This window comes from Cetorhinus maximus, chromosome 2 (assembly GCF_964194155.1).
Source record: "Cetorhinus maximus chromosome 2, sCetMax3.hap1.1, whole genome shotgun sequence".
Classification (NCBI taxonomy): Eukaryota; Metazoa; Chordata; class Chondrichthyes; order Lamniformes; family Cetorhinidae; genus Cetorhinus; species Cetorhinus maximus.
In genome coordinates this window covers 153,849,734-153,876,291 of record NC_135880.1, presented here as the reverse complement: position 1 = coordinate 153,876,291, position 26,558 = coordinate 153,849,734, and the positions used below count along the sequence as shown (strand labels likewise).

At 43.3% G+C, this 26,558-nt stretch overlaps 1 protein-coding gene and 1 pseudogene across 3 annotated transcripts in view; both read right to left on the bottom strand.

Moving 5' to 3' along the window:
• The window catches only part of frem1a (Fras1 related extracellular matrix 1a), a 429,561-nt gene that overhangs the window by 366,180 nt on the left and 36,823 nt on the right, over positions 1 to 26,558 (bottom strand). For all 3 annotated transcript variants that reach the window (XM_078570514.1, XM_078570515.1, XM_078570516.1), the window contains exon 3: positions 394 to 488. In XM_078570514.1, the coding sequence (XP_078426640.1) occupies positions 394 to 488 (95 nt within the window). The remainder of the gene's footprint in view (positions 1 to 393; positions 489 to 26,558) is intronic.
• LOC144698801 (ATP synthase F(0) complex subunit C3, mitochondrial pseudogene) lies at positions 19,661 to 20,144 on the bottom strand (annotated as a pseudogene).

Below are 26,558 nucleotides of genomic sequence, written 5' to 3'. Positions count from 1 at the left end.
ATAAAAATTTAATGAAACACTTCCCCTTATGTGACTGTCGCATGAGATGGGACATGTCTTTATTTTCAAAATAAAGTTTTTATATAATCAGTATTAGCTTTAGGAAACCTCATCTCGCTTGTGGATGACGTTTCCTAAAATCCGTAAAGGCCACGTGGCCTTTTCCCCCGCCCGCCAACCGTTAGGCGCGGCCGACTCTGGCACGTGCCCACCGAGCGAAATATCGCGAGACAGCGCAATGACGTCAGGACACACGCCCAACATCATCGCACGTCATTTTATGTTCCAGCGTGTTGAGTGTGCACCCGCACGCCAAACGTAAAATTCTGCCCTAGGTTTAGTTTTCCTTCCGAATAGCCAGATCTCTTTTTCCCACTCCCACTTCTCACTTGCCTGTAAAGTCTCAGCATGACTTGGTCTTCATCCAGAATTGGACAGCCGTTGTGAGTATATTTCACTTCATTGGCTAGGAAATGGCAATCAAAAACCTGAAAGATTTTTCACAGGGTAAACATAAATGGATCTGAAATTATTTCATAACATTCAGTTTATAAAAATATCCCTGTGGCTTCAAAGTGTTCAACATCTGAGTGACTCATTTATTCATATCCTAAATATTTCTTAGTGATCTTTGCATCAATTAGTGTAAAAAAAAATGATTAAAGCAAACACAATAAAAAGATGAAAGTAAAACACTGGATTGCACAATGATATGGCGATATTACCCAAGACAATACTTGTAGGTAGGCACATGAGCACATTGGTACATTAATTTTCATCACTAAGTTAAAAATATGTATATATGCGCATATATATTCATTAATGGGCAGAAATCATAGAACTTTACACCACAGAAGGAGGTCAGTCAGCTGACAGAATGTTGTTATGACTCTAAAAGAACTATCCACAACCCAGTTCCTGTGGCCTTTCCCTTTATTTTTAAATTTTTTTTTACAAATATTTATCCACTTTCCTTTCAAAATCTGTTATAGATTCTGCTTCACCCACTGTTCCTTATAACAACAACAGCAACTTGAATTTATATAACATAATTATTTAACCTTGTAAAAACATCCCAAGACACTTCACAGGAGACGCCGAGCCACATAAAGAGATTATTTGGACTGGTGATAAAAAGCTTAGTCATAGAACCAGGTTTTAAGGAGTGTCTTAAAGGAGCAAAGAGATGTAGATAGATTTAGGAAGGGAATTCCAGAGTTTAGGGCACAAGCAGGTGAAAGCAAAACCACCAGTTGTGGAATGATAAAAATCAGGGATGCACAAGTGGCCAGAATTTGAAGAATGCAAAGATTTCAAGGGGGCTGTAGGGCCTGGGGCGGTTATAAATGTAGGGAAGAAAATTTTAAAGTAGAGGCATTGCCAGGCTGACAGCTAGTGTAAATCAGTGAGCACCAGGGTATTCTAATATCTCTTAAGCTCTCCCTTCATTCTCCTGTTGAACATCTTTAGGACCAGAGACTTGAGCATATAATCGAGGCTAATCCTTCAATCAAACAGCCTTGCTGTGCGCAAATTGGCTGCTGTGTTTCCATACATTATAACAGTTACTATACTTCAAAAATAGTTGTTTGGTAGTACAGCACTTGAGAATTTCTGAAAAAAAGAGACAAGCTATCATAGCTTTTCATCTTGCATGAGGTGATTTACGGATGCTAGAAGCTACACATATTCATACACAGTGCTGTCCTTTGCAGACAGAAGGAGCATGTCCACGCATTGCGGCTTTTTCAACTAAACAAAACTTGGGGACAGCCATTCCCTGGTTCATTCCCAAGAGCAATGCCTTGACCATTCAGAGCTACCTGGTTTGAATTTAAACAAAATTAAATGTTCTCTGGTGCACTGTCCATGGCAACACGTCTACAAAGCAGAGTCCACTTACAAACCAATCAGCACTCTCCTCTCATACTTCAAAAAGTATTAGTTGTGAAATCCTGTAGGACATCCTGAGGTCCTGAAAGACATTTCTAAGAATGGTTTCTTCCTTCGTCTTGTATAGCCTCCACAAACTAACTCATTGGAAAGTTTTAAGAAAGATTTTGGACTGTAATATCTGGAATGTGAGGGACAGGAAATGTACACATTTTTCATAATAGTACTAGTTGATCTTCTACAGCAGTGCACAAATCAGGGCCAATTTTAACTTCAAGCAGACACTGAACAACCTTAGTGATAAGTCAAGCCATTTTAGTGGTCAGCCCTCATATTAATACACAATCACGGCTGCAATTCCAGACAGCTCGCAATTTTGGGATGGCAAGAAATCTGGCAGCTCCAACGTGCAGTCAAGCTGCAAATAATAAGGTGGGGTGGAGAAACAATCACAGGAGAATTGCTGGAAGATTCAGCAATGGGTGGGATGATTACTTCAGGGCCAGAAGGAGCTTTCATGCCCCACAAAAATATATTTTTAAAAAATTTAGTTTTGCCAATTTTTGAGCAGCCCCTCTAAGGATAACTGGTAAACCCATTCTAGACTTAAAATATCTTGAATTTGTTTTGGATTTTATGTATGTCAAAGGGTGCTCATTTGAATATTGTAATGAGGTTCCCACCAATATAGAGGCATAGAACATAGTCTTTTATCCCTTTGAACCTGTTCTTCCATTTAATTAGATCATGACTGAACTGTACCTCAAAATGGCATTTAATCCATTAATCCACCTTTAATCCATATCCCTTGTTACACACAAGAACACAAGTGAAAGAAGCAAGAATAGATCATATAGCCCGTTAAGCCTACTTCACCATTCATTACGTTCATAGCTGATCTTAGGCTTCAACTCCACTTCCCCGCCCGCTCCTCATATCCTTCGATTCCCTGAGAGGCCAAAAATCTCAGCCATAAATATAGTCAATGATGGAGCATCCACAACCCTCTGGATCCAAAGATTCACAACCTTTGAGTGAAGAAATTTCTCCTCATAAATGATCATTCATAAATAATCAACACCTTATCCTGAAACTGTGCCCATGTTCTAGATTCTCCAACTGGTTAAAACAACCTCTTAGTGTATACCTTCATGGCCCTTTAGAAGGGGATATGTTTCAATGAGATCGCCTCTCATTCTTCTATCAGCCTCTCATCATATGATAACCCTCCCAATTCAGGGACCAATCTAGTGAACTTTTGCTGTACTGCTTCCAATGCAAGTAAGCCCTTCCTTAAATATAGGGCTGCATTTTATGGGCCATCCGCAGATGGAAAAACAGGTGGGTAAGCCCATAAATTAGGGCACCATGCCATCAGCAACACGCCCGCCATCAGTCCACCCAACAACACCACTCCCCACCATGATTTTACAGGTGACGGGGAAGCATCAGATAGGTCGGCAGCCCGTGGCCCAATTGAGGCCCTTAAGTGGGCAATTAATGTCCACCACCGCTCTGAAATAATGGGTGGCAGGAGAGACCTGCACACAATGTGCAGCCCTGCAGGTTTAACCCTGTGGGCTACTGGACAGTGAAAGGGAGGATGCCTCCTTCCCAGGCCAGAGGCCGCCCCACCTCCAACAGTTTATCTCCCCAGGTCCTAACCCCCGTCCTGTCCAGGTCGATCGCTGAACGCCACTTCCTGTCCAACCTGCAGCACCAAGAGTGACCGTTGCTCCTGCTTGTTGCTGTGGATGTGCTGAGTTGCTGGCCTAGCAGCTGTTGTTGGTCAGCAGCTCTATGAGGCGGGACTCATGGAGGCAGAGAGAAGTTCCGCCTTATACTAATTAAAGGACCATTGTCCAAAAAATGAAAGTGGGATGAGACAGCTAAGTGGAGGTGGGCTGAACCTGGAATTTGCGCTGGGGTGTGGGGAGCCCACGCTCATTGTGAAATCCAGCCCATGGAGACCAAAACTGCACACAGTATTCTGGGTGTGGTCTCACCAAAGCTCTGTACAATTGTAGCAAGACTTCTTTACTCCTGTACTCCATTCCCCTTGCAATAAAGACTGACATGCCATTTGCCCTCCTCATTGCTTGTTGTACTTGCATGTTAATTTTGTGCTCCTTGTACAAGTCTCTCTGAACATCAAAAATTATAAAAATTAAAATGCTTTAAAATTATGCTTTTCTATTCTTACAACCAAAGTGAATTAACTCACACTTCCCGCTTTATACTCCATCTGCCACTTTATTAACCTGTTTACATCTGTTTACAGCCTCTCGGTGTCTTCCTCATAACTTAAATATTCTATTAGCAAACCTAGATACATTGGCCCAGATCTCCCGTTCCCCAAAGGGTCATACCCTGGAGGTACCCAGATGTGCAGGGGTTCCCCTCAGAAGTCCCCATGCAAGGATTACACAATGGGAATTGCATAGGAAGTTTCCTTCCATTGGACAATTACCCAGCATCTGGAACCCTCCAAAACTCAATTTTGAATCGGAGACTACAGATGGTTCCAACTCTCTTAGTAGAATAGAACAAAAAACAAAGAACAAAGGAAAGTACAGCACAGGAACAGGCCCTTCGGCCCTCCAAGCCTGCGCCGATCATATTGCCTGTCAAACTAAAACATTTTGCACTTCCGAGGTCTATATCCCTCTATTCCCATCCTATTCATGTATTTGTCAAGCTGCCTCTTAAACAACACTATCGTACCTGCTTCCACCACCTCCTCTGGCAGCGAATTCCAGACACTCACTACCCTCTGCGTAAAAACCTTGCCCCGCACATCTCCTCTAAAGTTTTCTCCTCTCACCTTAAATCTACATCCCCTAGTAATTGATCCTTCCACCCTGGGAAAAAGCTTCTGACTATCTACTCTGTCCACACCACTCATAATTTTGTAAACTTCTATCATGTCGCCCCTCAATCTCTGTAGCTCTAGTGAGAACAATCCGAGTTTCTCCAACCTCTCCTCATAGCTAATAACCTCCAGACCAGGCAGCATCCTGGTAAACCTCCTCTGCACCCTCTCCAACGCCTCCATATCCTTCTGGTAATGTGGTGACCAGAATTGCACGCAATATTCCAAGCGTGGCCTAACCAAGGTTCTGTAAAGCTGCAGCATGACTTCCCAGCTCTTATACTCAATACCCCTGCCGATGAAGGCAAGCATGCCATATGCCTTCCTGACTACCTTATCCACCTGCATTGCAATTTTCAGTGACCTGTGGACCTGTACACCTAGATCCCTCTGCCCGTCAATGCACTTAAGGGTTCTGCCATTTACTGTATAATTCCTACCTGTATTAGACCTTCCAAAATACATTACCTGGCATTTGTCCGGATTAAACTCCATCTGCCATTTCTCCGCCCAAGTCTCCAACCGATCTATATCTCGTTGTATCCTTTGACAATCCTCTTCACTATCTGCAGCTCCTCCAAACTTAGTGTCGTCTGCAAACTTACTAATTAGCCCAGTTACATTTTCCTCCAAATCAATTACGTATACTGCAAACAGCAAAGGTCCCAGCACAGATCCCTGCGGAACACCCCTAGTCACAGCTCTCCATTCAGAAAAGCACCCTTCCACTGCTACCCTCTGTCTTCTATGACCAAGCCAATTCTGTATCCATCTTGCCAGCTCACCTCTGATCCTGTGCGACTTTACCTTCTGTACCAATCTGCCATGAGGGTCCTTGTCAAAGGCCTTACTGAAATCCATGCAGATAACATCCACTGCCCTTCCATCGTCGATTATCTTTGTCACTTCCTCGAAAAACTCGATCAAGTTAGAGACACGACTTCCCCTTCACAAAACCATGCTGCCTCTCACTAATACGCCCATTTGCTTCCAAATGATAGTAAATCCTGTCACGAAGAATCTTCTCCAATAATTTCCCCACCATTGACGTAAGGCTCACCAGCCTGTAATTTCCTGGATTATCCCTGCTATCCTTCTTAAACAATGGAACAACATTGGCCATTCTCCAGTCCTCTGGGGCCTCACCCGTAGCCAGTGAGGATACAAAGATTTCTGTCAAGGCCCCAGCAATCTCCTCCCTTGCCTCCCTCAGTATTCTGGGGTAGATCCCATCTGGCCCTGGGGACTTATCCACCTCAATGTTCTTCAAGACGCCTAACATCTCTTTTTTGATCTCAACATGATCCAGGCTATCTACACACTCTTCCCTACACAAATCGACCGCTAAGTCTTTCTCTTTGGTGAATACTGACGAGAAGTACTCATTTAGTATCTCTCCCATTTCTTCTGGCTCCACACACAGATTCCCATCTCTGTCCCTGAGTGGGCCTACCCTTTCCCTGGCTACCCTCTTGCTTTTTACATATGTATAAAAGGCCTTGAGATTTTCCTTAATCCTGGTTGCCTGTGACTTTTCATGACCCCGTTTAGCCCTCCGACTCCTTGCTTAAGTTTCTTCCTACTTTCTTTGTATTCTCCACGGGCTTCAACTGTTCCCAGCCTTCTAGCCCTTACGAATGCTTCCCTTTTCTTTTTGACTAATCTCACAATATCCTTCGTTATCCAAGGTTCCTGAAACTTGCCATACTTATCCTTCATCCTAGCAGGAACATGCCGGTCCTGAATTCTTATCAACTGACGTTTGAAAGCCCCCCATGTGTCAGTTGTTGATTTGCCCTCAAACATCCACCTCCAGTCTAGATTCCTCAGTTCCAGCCTAATATTGTTATAATTAGCCTTCCCCCAATTAAGCACCTTAACCCAAGGACTCCTGTTATCCTTATTCACCAGTACCTTGAAACTTACTGAAATATGGTCACTTTTCCCAAAATGCTCCCCTACTGAAACTTCGACCACCTGGCTGGGTTCATTTCCTAATACCAGGTCCAGTATTGCCCCTTCCCTAGTTGACTATCTACATATTGTCTCAGGAAGCCCTCCTGGATGCAGCTTACAAATTCCGCACCATCCAAACCCCGAGCACTAAGTGATTCCCAGTCAATATAGGGAAAGTTAAAATCACCCACCAAAACAACCCTATTGCTTTTACATCTTTCCAAAATCTGCCTACATAACTGTTCCTCAATCTCCCGCCGGCAATTGGGAGGCCTATAGTAAACCCCCAACATTGTGACTGCACCCTTCCTATTCCAGAGCTCTACCCATATTGCCTCGCTGCACGAGCCCTCCGAGGAGTCCTCCTGTTGTACAGCTGTGATGTTCTCCTTAACCAGCAGTGCAACTCCCCCACCTCTTCGACATCCCTCTCTATCCTGCCTGAAACATCTAAATCCTGGAATGTTTATCTGCCAATCCTGTCCATCCTTCAACCAAGTCTCTGTAATAGCAATAACATCATAGTCCCAAGCACTAATCCAAGCTCTAAGCTCATTCGCCTTGCCTGTTATACTTCTCGCATTTAAACTAATGCATTTCAGACCCCCAGTCCCACTGTGTTCAGTAATTTCTCCCTGCCTGCTCTTCCTCTTAGTCCTACTGGCCATATTCACTAGTTCCCAGTCATTTATTTCACTAAATGAGTACTTCTCATCAGTATTCACCAAAGAGAAGGACTTAGCGGTCGATTTGTCTAGGGAAGAGTGTGTAGATAGCCTGGATCATGTTGAGATCAAAAAAGAGGTGTTAGGCGTCTTGAAGAATATTGAGGTGGATAAGTCCCCAGCGCCAGATGGGATGCTGACCTATTGCTCTGGTTCCCACACCCCTGCCATACTAGTTTAAACCCTCCCGAGTGACACTAGCAAACCTCGCAGCCAGGATATTGGTGCCCCACCAGCTTAGATGCAATCCGACCTTCTTATGCAGGTCCCACCTGCCCCGGAAGAGATCCCAATGATCCAGATATCGGAAACCCTCCCTCCTACACCATCTGTTCAGCCACATGTTTAGCTGCACTATCTTCCTATTTCTAGCCTCACTGGCACGTAGCACAGGGAGTAATCCTGAGATTACAACCCTAGAGGTCCTGTTTTTTAACTTTCTGCCTAACTCCCTGAACTCCCGCTGCAGGACCTCGTCACTCTTCCTGCTTATGTCGTTAGTACCAATGTGTACCACGACCTCTGGCTGTTCCGTTACCCATGAAAGGTTAAAAGGATTAAAACCACTTCCAACTCCTGGCTAACTATAATACTGATCACCCCCCCACTCCCTACTGGAGCCCCCGACTAAACCTGGCCACCCGACTTCGCTCCCTGAGCCCCCGACAACCCCCGACCCCCTGACTACCCCCTACACCACGACACCACCTAGACTACCTGACAATTCCCCAGACTCCCAACTATCCCCCGACTACCCCCTGAACACCAGATTACCCTCCCTACCGCCGATTACCCCCCCAACCAACCTGAACACCCAACTACCCTGCCCACCCCCCAAACCACCCCTGACTACCGAACTACACTCCCAATCCCCTGACCACTTAACGCCCCACCCCATAACTACCGACCACCCGACTACACCCAACCCCCCGATACTACCTAACCATGCAGCCACCTCCCCACCCCCTAACTACATCCACCCCAACTATACCCGATTCCCTCGCAACCCTGACTCACCTGCTCCCCCCTGCCACCATGACCCCCCTTTCATGACCTGCCCTACTCCCTCACCCACTAACCTTACATACTTACCTTCTCTCCAAGCTTGTCAAAGTGGCTGGGACATTTAACTTACCGGTTTGCGGTGATTAGATCTAAAACATGTATCTATATTTGTGCCGCTAGTTCATTTATCTTGTTGTGGATGCTTTGCACATTCAAATAAAGAGCCTTTATTTTCAGATTTTTCCTACTGTTCCCTGCATGGACCTTACTTGCTGATGCACAATTACTGTTAAACTCTTTGTCCCTTCCTGTCCCACTCTGCTTGTTTTTACTCACATCGCTACACTGTTCTGTTGCCTCAACATTTCTCATTGGGTTTCTAAATCTCCCTTCCCCGGAACGGCGATATAGTTCCAAGTCTGGATGATGTGCGGCTTGGAGGATAACCTTCAGTTGGTGGTGTTCCCATGCATCTGCTGCCCTGTCCTTCTGGGTGGCAGCAGAAGTGGGTTTGGAAGGTGCGGTTGAAAGAGTCTTGGTGAGTGCATCTTGTGGATGGTAACACTGCTGTCACTGTCGGTGGCAGAGGAAGTGAATGCTTAAGGTGATGAATGGGGCTCCAATAAAGCTGGCTATAAAAACAAAAAGCTAAAAGCCACTGCGGATGCTGGAAATCCAAAACAAAAACAGAATTACCTGGAAAAACTCAGCAGGTATGGCAGCATCGGTGGAGAAGAAAAGAGTTGACGTTTCGAGTCCTCATGACCCTTCGGCAGAACTGAAGTATAGTAAGGAGAGAGGTGAAATATAAGCTGGTCTAAGGTGGGGGGCGGGGGGAGAGAGAAGTTGAGGGTGGGGTGGTTGTGGGGACAAGCAAGCAGTGATAGGAGCAGATAATCAAAAGATGTCACAGACAAAAGGATCAAAGAGGTGTTGAAGGTGGTGATATTATCTAAGAAAAGTGCTAATTAAGAATGGATGGCAGGATACTCAAGGTACAGCTCTAGTGGGGGAGGGGTGGAAAGACTAACAAGGTATTAGTTGTAGATTTAAAAATAATGGAAATAGGTGGGAAAAGAAGAATCTATATAAATTATTGAAAAAAAAAGGGAGGGGGAAGAAACGGGGTGGGGATGGGGGGAGGGGGAGTTTAAGATCTAAAGTTGTTGAATTCAATATTCAGCCCGGAAGGCTGTAAAGTGCCTAGTCGGAAGATGAGGTGCTGTTCCTCCAGTTTGCGTTGGGCTTCACTGGAACAATGCAGCAAGCCAAGGACAGACATGTGGGCGAGAGAGCAGGGTGGAGTGTTAAAATGGCAAGCGACAGGGAGGTTTGGGTCTTTCTTGCGGACAGACCGCAGGTGTTCTGCAAAGCGTTCGACCAGTTTGCGTTTGGTCTCTCCAATGTAGAGGAGACCGCATTGGGAGCAACGAATGCAGTAGACTAAGTTAGGGGAAATGCAAGTGAAATGCTGCTTCACTTGAAAGGAGTGTTTGGGCCCTTGGACGGTGAGGAGAGAGGAAGTGAAGGGGCAGGTGTTGCATCTTCTGCGTGGGCATGGGGAGGTGCCATAGGTGGGGGTTGAGGAGTAGGGGGTGATGGAGGAGTGGACCAGGGTGTCCCGGAGGGAACGATCCCTACAGAATGCCGCCAGGGGGGGTGAAGGGAAGATGTGTTTGGTGGTGGCATCATGCTGGAGTTGGCGGAAATGGCGGAGGATGATCCTTTGAATGCGGAGGCTGGTGGGGTGATAAGTGAGGACAAGGGGGACCCTATCATGTTTCTGGGAGGGAGGAGAAGGCGTGAGGGCGGATGCGCGGGATATGGGCCGGACACGGTTGAGGGCCCTGTCAACGACCGTGGGTGGAAAACCTTGGTTAAGGAAGAAGGAGGACATGTCAGAGGAGCTGTTTTTGAAGGTAGCGTCATCAAAACAGATGCGACTGAGGCGAAGGAACTGAGAGAATGGGATGGAGTCCTTACGGGAAGCGGGGTGTGAGGAGCTGTAGTCGAGGTAGCTGTGGGAGTCGGTAGGCTTGTAATGGATATTGGTGGACAGTCTATCATCAGAAATTGAGACAGGGAAGAGAAGTGTCAGAGATGGACCATGTGAAAATGATGGAGGGGTGGAGATTGGAAGCAAAGCTAATAAATTTTTCCAGGTCCCGACGAGAGCATGAAGCAGCACCGAAGTAATCATCGATGTACCGGAGAAAGAGTTGTGGGAGGGGGCCGGAGTAGGACTGGAACAAGGAATGTAAGGAATAAAGCTGGCTACTTCGTCCTGGATGGTGTCAAGTTTCTTGAGTTTTGCTGGAGCTGCACTCATCCAGGCAAGTGGAACATATTCCATCACATTCCTGATTTGTGCCTTGTAAAGGGTGGAGGGGCTTTGGGGAGTCAGGAGGCCAGTTTCTCACCTGCTCTTGTAGCCATAGTATTTATATGGCTGGTCCAGTTCAGTTTCTGGCCAATTGTAACCCCAAGGATGTTGACAGTGATGGTAATGCCATTGAAAGTCATGGGGAGATGGTTAAATCCTGTATTGTTGGAGATGGTCATTGCCTGGCACTTGTGTGCTCTCTATGTTACTTGCCACTTATCAGCCCAATTTTGAATGTTGTCCAGGTCATGCTGCATATGGATAAGGCCTTCTTTAGGGAAACTGCTAATAATGACGAATATCGTGCAATTATCTAGGCCTACCCGGAGGTCCCCAGTCTACCATTGAGAGGCCATCTCCAGGTTGCTAAACTGACTCCCTCTGCCTCTAGGAACCTGGAGGTCAGCTAGAAAATCCAGGACCTCCATTAACAGACCAACTGAAATACTACAGATGTTGGAAATCTGAAATAAATATAGAAAATGCTATAAGTACTCAGGAGAGGTGACAGCATATGTGGAAGGGAAACAGAAGAAAGGTCATTTTTTGACCTTTTTTATCTGAAACGTTAATTCAAGTTTCTCTCTCCACAAATGCTGCCAGACCTGCTGCGTATATGCAGCATTTTCAGTTTTTATTTTTGTGCCCACTAACTAGTTCAATTGGCTACCCACACCAATGAGATTATATCAGGAATTTTAACTTTCACCAATCCTGAGTACTTGACTGAGCTCCATGACTGACTAGTAGCGTCACTAAAGGCAAATTAATCAAAATTAAAACTTCAAATTGTCTCTGAGAAACAGACATAAAAAAGATAAATCAAAGCAAAGAAGGTAAAAAGGTGAATCATTCTACACCATAATATATCTGCTCTTGTGTCATATTTACATTATCTTTGTTATTTTAATCAGTGCATGTGTCTCTCATTTGCTCTTTTTTCTCTTTCTATTGATAAATTGATCTTGCCTATTTTCCCTTTTTCAAAAGATATAACAGAATGATCAAATCAGAGGGTAGCAAACTAAAAAAAGATTTGCATTTATATAGCACTTTCACAACTATCAAACGTCTCAAAGTTCTTTACAACTAATGTAGTAATTTTGAATTGTAGTCACTGTTGTAATGTAAGCCTGTTTTGCACACAGCAAGCTCCCACGAAGAGTGTTGTGACAATAACCAGAAAAACTGTCTTTATGACGCTGATTGAGGGATAAACATTGGCCAAACTACCCTGGGTAACTTCTTCAAAATAACACCAGTGGATCATTTACATCCACCAGAGGAAGTAGAAGGGGCCTCAGTTTGATATCTGATCCGAAAGCACTCCCTCACTACTGCACTGGAGTGTCAGCTTAATATTTTGCTCAAGTCATGGGGTGGAACTTGAACTTTGTGGCTTCGAGGCAAGAATGCTACCAACTGAGCCACAGCTGATGAGATTTTATTTGAATACAGGACAAGAATCAGCATTAAAACTGAAGGATTAATGACTTAGCTTCAGTATCTCTGATTCATCATGCAACTTTTCTGAGTGGGAACAGCGGTTTGAAAATCAATAATGATGACTCCAGTAGCAGGATAGGTCACAGGCCAGACACAATCACTGGACAAGGGGAAACCGCTAACTACAGAGAGAGATATCATTACGGACTTTACATAAGGAACCTAACTGGTTGGATTTGGGCTCACCTGGATGGTCTTTGTATGCATACTCTGCAGTTAGTAACATAGAAACATAGGGGCAGGAATAGGCCATTGAGTGTGCTCCGCCATTCAGTTAAATGGTTGATCATCTACTTCAACACCACCTTCACGTGTTATCCTCATATCCCTTAATATCATTAGTATTCAGAAATCTATTGATTTTTGTCTTGAACAAACTCAATAATCACGTTTCCACAGCCCCCTGGAGTAGAGAAATCCAAAGATTCACTACCCTCTGAGTGAAAAAATTGCTCCTCATCTCAATCTTAAATGGTTTAAATCTTAAATCAGTTTAAATTCTGAGACTGTGTCCCCTGGTCCTCGGCTCACTAGCCATGGAAAACATCCTATTTATATCTACCCTGTACTGCCCTGTAAAAATTTTATAACTTTCAATGAGATCGCCTCTCATTCTTCACAACTCTAGAGAATACTGGCTCAGTTTCCTCAATCTCTCCTCATAAGGCAATCTCGCCATCCCATGGATTAGTCTGGTGAACCTCCATTGTACTCCCTCTCTGGCAAGTATATCCTTTATTAGATAAGGAGGCCAAAACTGTACACAATATTCTAGGTTAGGTCTCACCAAGACTCTGTACAATTGTAGCAAAACAGCTTGATTCCTGTGCTCAATTCCCCTTACCATGAAGGCTAACATACCTAGTTGCTTCCTAGTTCCTTCCTAGTTGCTTGCTGTACCTGCATGCTAGCTTTTAGTGACACATGAACAAGGATGCCCAGGTCCCTTTGGACATCGACACTTCCCAACCTCTCACCATTTAAGAAATACTCTACCTTTCCTTTTTCTACCAAAATGAGTAACTTCACACTCATCCACATTATATCCCGTCTGCCATTTTCTCGCGCACTCACTTAGCCTGTCCAAATCCCCTTGAGGCCTTCTTGCATCCTCTTCACAACTTACATTACCACCTGGTGTTGTGTCATCAGCAAATTTGGAAATATTACATTTGGTCCCCATATCCAAATCATTTATATAGATTGTGAACAGCTGTGGCCCCAGCACTAATCCTTGCGGTAGCCCACTAATAACAGCCTGTCATCCTGAGAATGACCCTTTTATTCCTACCCTGTTTTTTGTCTGTTAACCAATTCTCAATCCAGACCAGTAGCTGAGCTCTGATGAAGAGTCATACGGACTCGAAACGTTAACTCTCCACAGATGCTGCCAGACCTGTTGAGTTTCTTCAGCATCTCCTGTTTTTTTTTCAGATTTCTAGCATCCGCAGTATTTTTCTTTTATCTCATTCCAGGCCAGTATATTACCCCCAATCCCATGTGTTCTAATTTTGTTTACTAACTTCCTTTGTGGGACCTCATCAAAAGCCTTCTGAAAATCCAAAAACACCACATCCACTGGTTCAACTTTATCTATGTTATAGGTAACATCTTCAAAAAAACTCCAGCAGGTTTGTCAAACATGTCAAACATTTATAAATCCATAGATAAAAGCAAAATACTGGATGCTGGAAATCTGAAACAAAAATAAAAATAGCTGGAAAAACTCAGCAGGTCTGACAGCATCTGCGGCGAGAAATACAGTTAACGTTTCGAGTCCGTATGACTCTTCATCATTTATAAATCCATGCTGACTCTGCCCAATCATATCATTATTTTCCAAGTGTCTAGTCATCACATCCTTTATAACGGATTCTAACATTTTTCCTGCTACTGATGTCAAACAGGTCTGTTTTCTCTGTCTCTCCTTTCTTAAATAGTGGAGTAGAATTTTGAAAGATAACCACCAATGCATCCACTATCTCTATCATCAACTTCTTCAACATTCTGGGATGTAGTTCATCAGGTCTAGGGGATTTATCAACCTTCAACCCAATTAATTTTTTGAGTACTACCTCTTTATTAATACTAGTTTGTTTCACTTTCACAAGCCCTTTGGTTCCTTAGTATTTCTGGGAGATTTTCTGTATCTTCCTCCGTGAAGACAAACACAAAGTAATTGTTTAGTTTCTCTGCCATTTCCCTATTCTCCATCATAAATTATCCTGTCTCCACCTGTAATGGACCCACTTATATCCTTGCTAATCTTTTCCTTTTCACATGCCTAAAGAAATTTTTGCAGTCTGCCTTTATGTTTCTCACTAGCTTGCATTCATGTTCTCTTTTCCCCTTCTTTAACAGTTTCTTGGTCCTCCTTTGCTGGATTCTAAATTGCTCCCAATCCTCAACTTACCACTTTTTCTGGCAACTTTATACGCCACATCATTTAATCTAATGCAATTTTAAACTTCTTTTGTTAGCTTTCCTGTTGTCACCTTTCCTGTTGGGTTTGTGTGTCTTAGAGGAGTGTATATTTGTTGTAGACCATGTAATATTTCTTTAAATGCTAGTTAGCCATTGCCTGTCTACCATCAAATTTTTAGTGTATTTTCCTAATCCACCATAGCCAACTTGCCCCTCATGCTTTCATGGTTTCCTTTGTTCAGATTTAAGACCCTAGTTTCAGAATGAACTATAACACTTTCAAACTTAATGTAAAATTCTATTATATTATGATCACTATATCCTAAAGGCTCCTTTACAGCAAGGATATTAATTAGCCCTTTCTCATTACATAATACTAAATCTAAAATAGCCTGATCCCTAGTTGGTTCTTTGATGTACTGCTTCAGAAACCCATCTTATACAAATTCTAGGAACTCATCCTCCACAGCATTGGTGCTAATTAGGTTTACCCGATCTATATGTAAATTGAAGTGGCCCATTATGGTTGTATTACCCATGTTACATGCTGCTCTAATTTTATACTGTGTCCAACATTGCCACTACAGTTTGGTGGCCTATAAACAACTCCCAACAATGTTTGCTGCCCCTTGCTGTTGTTCAGCTCCACCCAAGCTCATTCTACATCTTGATCCTTTGATCTAAGATCCTCTCTCACTAATGTACTGATCGCGTCCCTATTAACAGCACTACCCCACCTCCTTTTCCTTTGTGCCTCTTCTTCTCAAATGGTGTATATCCTTGAATATTCAGTGGCCAGTTTCAGTCAACCTGTATCCATGTCTCCATAGTGGCAATTAAATTATACCCATTTACCCCTTCAAATCATCTACCTTGTTGCAAATGCTGTATGCATTCAGATAGTGTGCCCTTAAATTTGTCTTTTTAACATTATTCTACATTCTGACCCTATTTGATACCTACCTTCTAATTTTGCTTACTACATTTCTACTTGCTGATACCAATTTTGTTTTCCTCCAATCTGAGCTCCCTCTCAGGTTCCCATCCTCCTGCCAATCTAATTTAAACCCTCCCCAACAGCATCAGAAAATTTCCCTGTGAGGGTGTCAGTCCCAATCCTGCTAAGGTGCAACCCTTCCATCTTGTACAGGTCCCACCTGCCCCAGAACCAGTCCCAATGCCTCAAAAAGCTGATGTCCTCCCTCCAACATCAATCCTCCAGCCACATGTTCAGTCAATCAATCCTCCTATGCCTATGTTCACGAGCACGTGGAACTGGGAGTAATCCTGAGACTACTGCTTTTGAGGTCCTGCTTTTTAATTTCTTTCCTAACTCCCTAAAATCTGCTTTCAGGACCTTATCCCTCTTCCGACCTATGCTGTTGGCACCAATGTGGACCACAACCTCTGGCTGTTCACCCTTGCCCAGAAGAATGTCCTGCAGCTGCCCTGTGACATCCTTGACCCTGGCACTAGGGAGGCAACATACCATCATGGAGTCACATCTATGGCTGCAGAAATGTCTGCCTATTCCCCAAATTAATCCCCTGTCACTATTGCTCTTCCACTCTTCTTTCTCCCTGCCTGTGCGGCCAAGTCACCCACTGTGCCACAGACTTAGCTGTTGCTGCACTCCTGCAAGGAACCATTGCTCTTACCAATATCCAAAAATGGAAAACCGGATCGCAAGCAAGGTTGACTCAGGGGACTCTTGCATTACCTGCCTGGTTCTCAGACTGCCTGTCAGCTAATGAAAGACATTGTATTCAGAAAATTCCAAGATCGTAAATAAGTCTAAAAAGTAGATAATATTGAAAGACTACCTGCCAAACCTTGTATCTCCTCCTCCACTATGCTAATAGAAAACTTAGACATGGCTCGCTTAACTGTGCCTCAAGGATACCTAGACCCCTCAGATGTTGATATAAGAAAAATTTGGGTATACCCTTGAACAAGATGGTGAATAGTGTTAGCATACTGCCTTTCACTTCCGGACTGTGGTCTGAGGTGCGCTTGAAAGGCTTATTACACTTAGGGTGGAAAAGTCACCTGGTCCAGATGGCTTGCATCCCAGGTTGCTAAAGGAGGTGGAGGTGGGGATAGCAGAAGGGCTTACCTTAATCTTTCAATGCTCCTTATACTGGGGGAGGTGCAAGGGGATTGATACATGGCAAATGTGACATTCTTATTCAAGAAAGAGTATAAGGACAATCCTAGCAACTACAGGCCAATTCATTAAACATCAGTGGTGGGTAAGGTTTTGGAATCCTTAATCAGGGAAAAACTCAACAGGCACATGGAGAGGTTAGAGTTACTTAAGGACAACCAGCCAGTAAAAAGCAATTCATGCTAAACTAATCTAATTGAATTGTTTTTGATGAAGTAAAAGAGAAGATTGATGAAGATAATACAGTAGATGATCTCTGAGTTGAATCATAGGTAGTTCCAGCACTGAAGGAGGCTATTCAACCCATCATGTCTGTGCTGGGTCTCTGGAGGAGCAATTCACCCAGTGTCAATCCACCATCTCCCTGTAGCCCTGCACATTCTTCCTTTTCAGATAATAATCCAATTCCATCTTGAATGCCTTGATTGAACCTGCCTCCAACACACTCTCAGACAGTTCATTTGCTTCTTTTGAAAATTACCTTATGTCTATGCCCTCTCATTCTCAATCCTTCCACCAATGGGAACAGTTACTCCCTATCTACTCTGTCCAGACTCCTCATGATTTTGAATACCTCCATCAAATCCCCCCTCAACCTTCTCTTCTCCAAGGAAAACAGTCCCAAGTTCTTCGGTCTACCTCATCCCTGGAACCATTCTCATGAATCTTTTCTGCACTCTAACACCTTCGCATCCTTCCTAAAATGTGGTGCCTCGAACTGGATGCAATCCTCCAGTTGAGGTCAAACCGGTGTTTTATACAGGTATACTATAACTTCCTTGTTTTTCTATTCTCTGCCCTTATAGATAAAGCCCAGACTGCCATATGCTTTATTAACCGCTTTCTCCACTTGTCCTGCCACTTTTGATGACTGATACACATATATAACCAAGTCCCTCTAATCCTGTAACCCCTTTAGAATTGTGTCCTTTATTTCATATTGTCTCTCTGTGTTCTTTATATCAGAATTAATAATTTCACACTTCTCAGCATTAAAATTCATCTGACCCTTCCACAAACCAGCCTATGTCCTTTTGAAGTTCTATACTATCCTCCTCACAATTCACAATAATTCCAAGTTTCATATTGTCCACAAATTTTGAAGTTCTATACCAGGGGTTACCAACACGTCGATCGCGACGACTGGTAACTCGCCATCTGCCAATGAGTGGCTCGCATTAAGATTTGGAAAAATAACCAATAGTATTACAGGATTCAAGTCATATAATTATTTCTCTGCCGCAAGCTAACTAGTTTGCCAACTTTTGTAAACGACCTGTATTGCTAGGGCGTTGGAGTTTAAAAATAGGAAAGTCTTGTTACAACTGTACAGGGTGTTGGTGAGGCTGCACCTGGAATACTGTGTACAGTTTTGGTCCCTATATTTGAGAAAGGATGTAATGGCATTGGAGGCAATTCAAAAGAGGCTCGGCTGATTCCTGGGATGAAGGGGTTGACTTATCAAGAACGGCTAAACAGGTTAGGTCTTTATTCATTAGAGTTTAGAAGAATGAGGGGTGATCATATTGAAATGTGCAAGATTCTGAGGGGTGCTTGATAGGGTAGATGTTGAGAAGATGTTTCCACTAGTGGGGGAATCTTGAACTAGGGGACATAGTTACAGAATAAGGGGACACTCATTTAAAACTGAGATGCAAAGGATTTTCCTCTCTCAGAAGGTAGTGAATGTCTGGAATTCTCTAGCCCAGAGAGTTTTGGAGACTAGATTACTGAAAGTATTTAAAGAGGAGGTAAATAGATTTTTGTAATATTGAAATTTTGAAAGGGAGTTGAGGGCTATGAGGAGCTGGCACCAAAGAGGAGTTAAGGCCTGGGGCAGATCAGCCGTGATCTTATTGAATGGCGGGGCAGGCTTAAGGGGCCGAAAGGCCTACTACTGCTCTTATTTCTTATGTTCTTACGACACCGGCACCCGAGTCAGCGTCGTGCCATAAGTGCAGGTCCGACCGCCATAAGTAATAACATGGTTGGCAATTGTAATTAATAATTCGATTCGTGCAAAAGCCAAACAGCACCGAAGCTTCAAGTTATTTCTCAACGAACTGTCAGCTGCGTATGGCGATCTTTTGCTGCACACCGAAATCCGGTGGCTTAACAAGGGAAAAAAATACTGTGTCGATTTCTTTCACTTTTGCCAGAAATCAAAGCTTTCATGGAGTCAAGAAACAAAGATACCGCCCAATTATCAAACATTGCATGGCTGCTTGATTTGGCTTTGCAAACAGATGTGACCAGAGAAATTGAACACCGTGAACTGTGAATTGCAAGGGAAAGAGAAGACAATTGCCTACATGAGTAGTGCAGTGAAAGCTTTCAAGTAGAAGCTTAACCTTTTGGCACAGCAAGTGCAGAAAAGGAAAGTACAACATTTTCCGTCTGTGCTCCAAATGCTGGCAGAAAATAAAGCTGCTGCTGGGCTCCTGATGACTACAGTGATCTCCTGACCAGGCTTGGCCAAGAGTTCAACGACAGATCAGTGATTTTGTGCAGCTGAAGCCCTGCGTGATGTTTACATCAAACTCCTTCATGGAAGTAGATGGTTTTTTTTTCTTGTTTAACCATTTTATTCAGGCAATGGCCTCTGCAGGACTAAATCAAAGAGTTCTTATACAATTGGATTGAAAAAAATCTCATTTGAATACTTAGTGGTGGCAGAGAAACCAAAGCCACACACTGCAATAATTTACTCTTCCCAGCCATCTTCCGGATTCTTCCAGAGGAATTTACACAGCAAACAAGATCTGGAAGGCAACCATCAGACATAGCCTCAGAAAGGGCAAATCCCAGGATTGCATATGAGAAAAGCTGCTGTTTCAGGGAATGGTTCCTGGCATAGCCAATAATCAAGCTGCCGAAAACTATCCTAATACCAGCTCCAGAGCAGCCACTCCGACAGTAGCAGCACCAACACCGATGAACTTAGCAGCAGAGTCGATGTCCCTGGAGGTGATGCTGGTCTGGAGGTCCCGCCGTACAGTCTGTACCGGCGCATTCCCTGTTGCAGGGAGGAGCTGTGCCTGTTCGTTTTGGGTCTCTGGTCTGAAGACTGAGGCCGACATTGGCCGAAGAAATGTTCTCGAAGTGCTGCGAACCACAGCAGGACAGGAGACAAACTTAGCACAAGCGTACATCATGATTTTACCCGGTCTCAGAGTCTCGCTGTTCTTCTCCCTCTCCACAGCCGTGCTCCCTAATGGCTTAGTGATATTTCTGAACAAATTAGTGTGCTGTTTAAACATGATTGTGTCACTAGGGAAATGGAGATTGGCAGCCTTCAAAATGACATTCAGTCGAAATCAAGGCAATCTGCCACTAATTTTTGGAGTCTCGTGGATACCGAGAAGTACAGTAACATCCGCACAGCAGCAATGAAAGTGGCTTCCCTGTTTGGTTCCACCTATCTTTGCAAACATCCTTTTCCAACATGAACTTCATCAAATCCAAGTTTCAAACGTGTCTGACTGACGAGCATCTGAATGGCTCCATCAGAGTTGCCCTCTCAGGGTACACACCAGATTACACAGCACTGGTGGACACCATGCAGTGTCAAGTTTCACATTGAAATAAAGGCGAAGAATTAATTTTCTTCATTTTAAATATATATTTTTGTAATTCAACTGTAATAGTTTAATACAGTTGTCTCCAACCCTGGACCTGGACAACCCCAATCCAGTTAGTCTGAAAAGGTCACCTATTTCCAAAAGCTGGGAACACCTGTCTGTTATTGATCAATGAAGCAAGTAATCTGTTCAATTCAGAGAACTCTGGGTCCTTGACAGCTGAACTTACAGGTGTTCCCCATCAGATTTTAGTCCCAAATGATCTTTAAATTACTTAATTTAACAAATCATCTGCTTAATTGATCACAATGAAATTGAACCAAGTCTTAAATTGGTGATTTGACGATGACCTATAAAACCTGCTGGGCTTGGACTCTCCAGGAGCAGGGTTGGAGATCCCTGGCTTAATATGTACCCTTATCAACCATATATTTTTCAATATATCTTTTAGTAGCTTGGGATATTTTCATTCATCAGAAGAAGCTCTCATGAAAGAAAAGGTTGGTGACCCCTATTCTATACTATCCTCCTCACAGTTCACAATAATTCCAAGTTTCATACTGACCACAAATTTTGAAATTGTGCCACTGGAACACGAAGGTCTAGGTCATTATCATATATCAGGAAGAGCAGGAATCCTAACACCAACCCCTGAGGAACTCAGCTACAAATCTTCCCCCAGTCCGAAAAACAACCATTAACCACTGCTCTCCATTTTATGTCACTCAGCCAATTTTGTTTCCATGTTATACTGTCCCTTTTATGCAATGGATTTTAAGAAAGCAATTGACAAAGTACCCACAGAAAACACAAAATTGAGGCACATGGAATAGGAGGATCATTGTCCAACTGAATAAAAAAATTTGCTTAAGAACAGAAACCACTGAGTCGTGGTAGATGCTTGATTTTTGGACCTGAGGTGGTAGACAGCGATGTTCCCCAAGGGTCAGTGCTCGGACCACTGCTTTTTTTGCTATATTTCAATGACTTGGAGCTTGTGATAGGGAGTAATATTTCAAAATTTTCCAATGATACCAAATTTGGAGGAGTGGCAAAGAGATGAATTACCTGCAACAGGACATAGACAGGCTAGTAGAATGGACTAACAAGTAGCAGATGGAATTTAATACAGAGGTGTGTGGAGTGATGCATTTTGGCAGAAGGGATAAGGAGAGGCAATATATGCTTAGTGGCGCAGTTCTAAAGAGTGTGCAGGAAGAGGGGCACTTGGGGTTGCACGTGCATCAATCTTTGAAGGCAGCTGGATATCTTGAGAGGGTGCAAAAGCAAAGCATATGGGATCTTGGGCTTCATAAATACAGGCATTGAGTATAAAAGCAGGGAAGTTCTGCTGACCCTTTATAAAGCTCTGATTAGGTCTCAACTGGAGTGTTGTGTCCAGTTCTGGTCATGACACTTCAGGAAAGATGTGAAGGTCCTTGAGAGGGTGCAGAGGAAATTTACCAGAATGATTCTAGGGTTGGGGGCTTTTAATTACAAGGTTAAGTTGGAGAATCTAGGGTTATTAACCTTGGAGTAAAGGAGATTAAGGGATGGTTTGATTGATGTGTACAAGATTATGACAGGCTTAGATAAGGTAGACAAAGAAAAACTCTTCCCATTAGTTGATGGTACAAGGATGAGAGGACACAGATTTAAGATTTTGGGAAAGAGATGCAGAGGGAATATGTGGAGGAACCTACTTACGCAGCAATTGTTAATGACCTAGAATGCACCGCCCACGAGAGTAGTGGAGACAGAAACAAACAATAATTTCAAAAGGAAATCAGATAGGTACTTGTAAAAAAAAACTGTGTTAAGAATGCAAAGTTTCATAAGACGGTTATGTTTTAAACTCTCACTTTTAATTCAAGGTTAAAATAAAAACATATGACCTTCTCCTAGTTCTGCCTGATGATAAGCCAATGTGACCTGGTTACCATGGGAATAGGGGGCTGAGGTGAAGTTCTGTTAAAATCCAAGTGTCCATTTTCACACCTGATCACAAAGGCAGAAGCAGCTGCTTTGGCTTTGAGCAGATGTACTGTCCCAGTCACATGGGGCAGAAAGAGAGAGAGATAGAATGTCCCAGACAGACAGAGACAGGGACAGCAGCTGCTGCAGTCAGTAGTGGGAAAAAGACGGTTTCTCTGTTAGCTACCAGACCGAATATGAGCGGGAAGACTTTCTCCGGTTAAAGAGATGGAATCCTTGGAAATCTAAAGACATTGAAAGATTTGTCCTGGCATGGTCGGGAGAAAGAATCGCCAGCATGATCCATAATGCTGGAGGTCATCCTCCAGAATACTGAAGGAATGAACCTTCAACGGTCACTGCACGTTATAACTCAGTGAAATGGGGAGAAGCGAGCCCACTTGAAGCTGAGGACTTTGGGCTTGTTCCTCTAAGGGCTGTAATTTTGTGGAATGCACATTGTAGTGTATAAATACGGCATGGGATTTTCAACTGTGTTAAAATGCTAATAAGAAATGTCTTTTCTGTATTAATTGCCCGCTAAGTAATGCTTAGTCGATGTTGATTTTATTTCATTTAAAACAATAGAACCACAGGAAAGTTATGGCACAAAAAGAGGCTATTCAGCCCATCGTGCCTGCACCGGCCCAAAAAGAAAAAATAAAAAACTAGCTGCCTATTCTAATCCCACCTTCCAGCACCCAATCCATAGCTTTGCAGGTTACAACACTTTAGGTGCAGATCCAGATACCTTTAGGGTATTCTATTTACGGTTTTTGCCTCCACCACCAAACCAGGCAGTGAATTCCAAACACCCACCACCCTCTGGATGAAGAGGTTTTCCCTCATGTCCCCTTTAATCCAATCATCTTTAATCTGTGCCCCCTGGTAATTGACCTCTCTGCTGGGGGAAACAGGGCATCCCTGTCTACTCTATCTAAGCCCCTCATAATCTTGTACACTTCAATCAGGTCACCCCTCAGCCTCCTCAGCACCAAGGAAAATAACCCCAGGCTATCCAATCATTCTTCCTAGATGCAATTTTCAAGCTCTGGCAACATTCTTGTAAATCTCCTCTGTACTCTCTCCAGAGCAATTATGTCCTTCCTGTAATGTGGCAACCAGGACTATACACAAAATTCCAGCTGTGGCCTAACCAGCATTTTATACAGTTCCACCATTACATCCCTGTTTTGTATTCTATACCTCGTCCAACTAAGCAAAACATTCCATGTTTTTTTTAACCACCTTATGCACCTGTCCTGCTACCTTCAGGGACCTGTGGATATGCACTCCAAGGTCTCTCACTTACTCAAAATCTCAATATCCTCCCGCTTACTGAGTATTCTCTTGACTTGTTTCCTCTCCCCAAATGAATTACCTCACACTTTTCCAGACTGAATTGCATCTGCCACCCTTCCGCCCACTCAACCAAACCATTGGTATAATTCTGGAGACAACAGCTATCGTTATCACTATCAGCTACACAGCCAATTTTTGTGCCATTTGCAAATTTCCCGATCATGCCGCCCACATTTAAATCCAAATCATTAATATATACAACAAACAGCAAGGGCCGCAACACTGAGCCCTGTGGAACGCCACTGGAAACTGTTTTCCATTTGCAAAAACATCTATTGATCCTTCGTTTCCAGTCGCAGAGCCAATTGTGTATCCAACTCGCCACAATCCCCTGTATCCCATGGGTTTTTACTTTTCTGACCAGTCTGCCATGTGGGACCTTGTCAAATGCCTTACTAAAATCCATGTGGACAACAGGTACTACCCTCATCAATCCCTTGTTACTTCCTCAAAAATGTGATTAAATTATTAAGACACAACCTACCCCTAACAAAATCATGCTGGCTGTTCCTGATTAATCCATTCCTTTCTAAGTGACAGTTTATCCTGTCTCTCAGAATTGATTTCAATAATTTGCCCACCACCGAAGTCAGACTATAATTATTTGGCCTATCCCTTGCACCCTTTTTAAATAATGGTACAATGTTTGTAGACCTCCGATCCTCTGGTACTTCGCCTGTATCCAATGAGGATTGGAAAATAATCCTCAGAGCATCCGCTATTTCCTCCCTGGCTTCCTTTAACAGCCGGGGATACAACCCATCCAGCCCTGATGACTTATCCATCTTCAAGGATGTCAGTCCCTCCAGTAATCCTCTCTCAATATGCTTATTGTATCTAATATTTCACACTCCTCCTCTTTAACTAGAATGTCTGCACTATCCCTCTCCTTAGTGAAGACAGAGACAAAGTACCCATTGAGAACCCTGCCCACATCTTCTGCATCAACCCACAAGTTACCATGTTCATCTCTGATAGGCCCTACCTTTTCCTTAGTTATTCTCTTGCTCTTAATGTACTGGTAAAACATCTTTGGGTTTTCTTTGATTTTACCTGTCAATATTTTTTTTTCGTATCATCTCTTTGCTTTCCTAATTACCTTTTTTACTTCAACTGTACTTTCTAAACTCATCTAGGCTTTCTACAGTATTGAGCTTTTTGCGACTGTCATAAGCTTTCTTTTTCTGCTTTATCTTACCTTATATGCTTCTAGATAACCAGGGGGTTCTAGGTTTGGCAGTACTACTCTTTTTCTTTGTGGGGACATGTCTACACTTTGCCCGTAGAATCTCACTTTTGAATGCCTCTCAATGGTCTGTCACTGATCTCCCTTCAAGTAGCTGTAACCAGTCCACTTTCGCCACATAACCTCTCAACTTCGTAAAAATTGTCTATCCCCAATTTAGAACTTTTACTCCTGTTCTATCTTTATCCTTTTCCATAATTATGCTAAATCTAACTGTATTATGGTCACTATCTCCAAAATCGTCACCCACTGCTACTTCATCCACTTGCCCAGCTTCATTTCCTAATACTAAATCTAGAATTGTACTCCCTCTCATTGGACTTGTTATGTACTGACTGAAAAAGTTCTCTTGAATGCAGTTCAAGAGTTTTGTGCCCTCTGTGCCTATTACATTGCTCGCATCCCAGGTGATAATAGGATAGTTGAAGTCCCCAACTATTATTGTCCTATAGTTTTTCCTCAGAAATTTGGCTACATATTTTCTCTTCTATCGCCCTCTCACTATTTGGGGGTTTAGAATACACTGCTAATAGTGTGGCTGCCCTCTTTTTATTTCTGAGCTCAACCCTAAGAGCCTCATTTGATGACTCGCTTAGTATATCATCCACCTCACAGCTATAATTGATTCTTTAACCAATAGTGCTACACCCACACCTTTTTTAGCCCCTCTTTATCCTGTCTGAAAACGCTATATCCAGGGATGCTAAACTACCATTTTTTCCCCTCTTTAAGCCAAGTTTCCGTGATAGCAATTATATCATGCTACCATGTGTCAATCTGTGCCCTCAGCTCAGCAACTTTGTTTGCTATACTCCTTGCATTTAAACAAATACCTTTTAACTTTGCCAAATTCCTGTGCTGTAAATCTTTTAATCTTTGTTTCTTCTGTCTTTCAGTCATCCGCTAATTTTCTTTCTCCTGCTCCCTGCTCTGAATTTGTCCTATCTAAATCTGCCCTTAGATTCCCATTCCCCTGCCAGCCTATTTTAAACCCTCCTCAGCAACACTAGCAAATCTCCCTTCAAGGACATTGGTCCCAGTCCTATTGAGGTGTAGACCTTCCAGCTTGTCCAGATCCCACTTTCCCCAGGACCAGTCCCAATGCCACAGAAATCTGAAGCCCTCCTTCCTGCACCATCTCTCCAGCCATGCATTCATCTGGTGTATTCTCCTACTTCCATATTCATTAGCACGTGGCTTTGGAAGTAATCGGGAGATTACTACCTTTGGAGGTCCTGCTTGCTAATCTCTTTCTTAACTCTCTGAACTTAGCCTGCAGGACCTCATCCCTTTTTCTACCTATATCGTTGGTACCAATATGAACCATGACCTCTGGCTGTACACTCTCACCCTTCAGAATGTTCTGAAGCCACTCTGTGATATCCATGACTAGGGAAGCAGCATACCATCCTGGGATCACATTTGGACCACAGAAGTGCTTGTCTGTTCCCCTAACTATAGAAA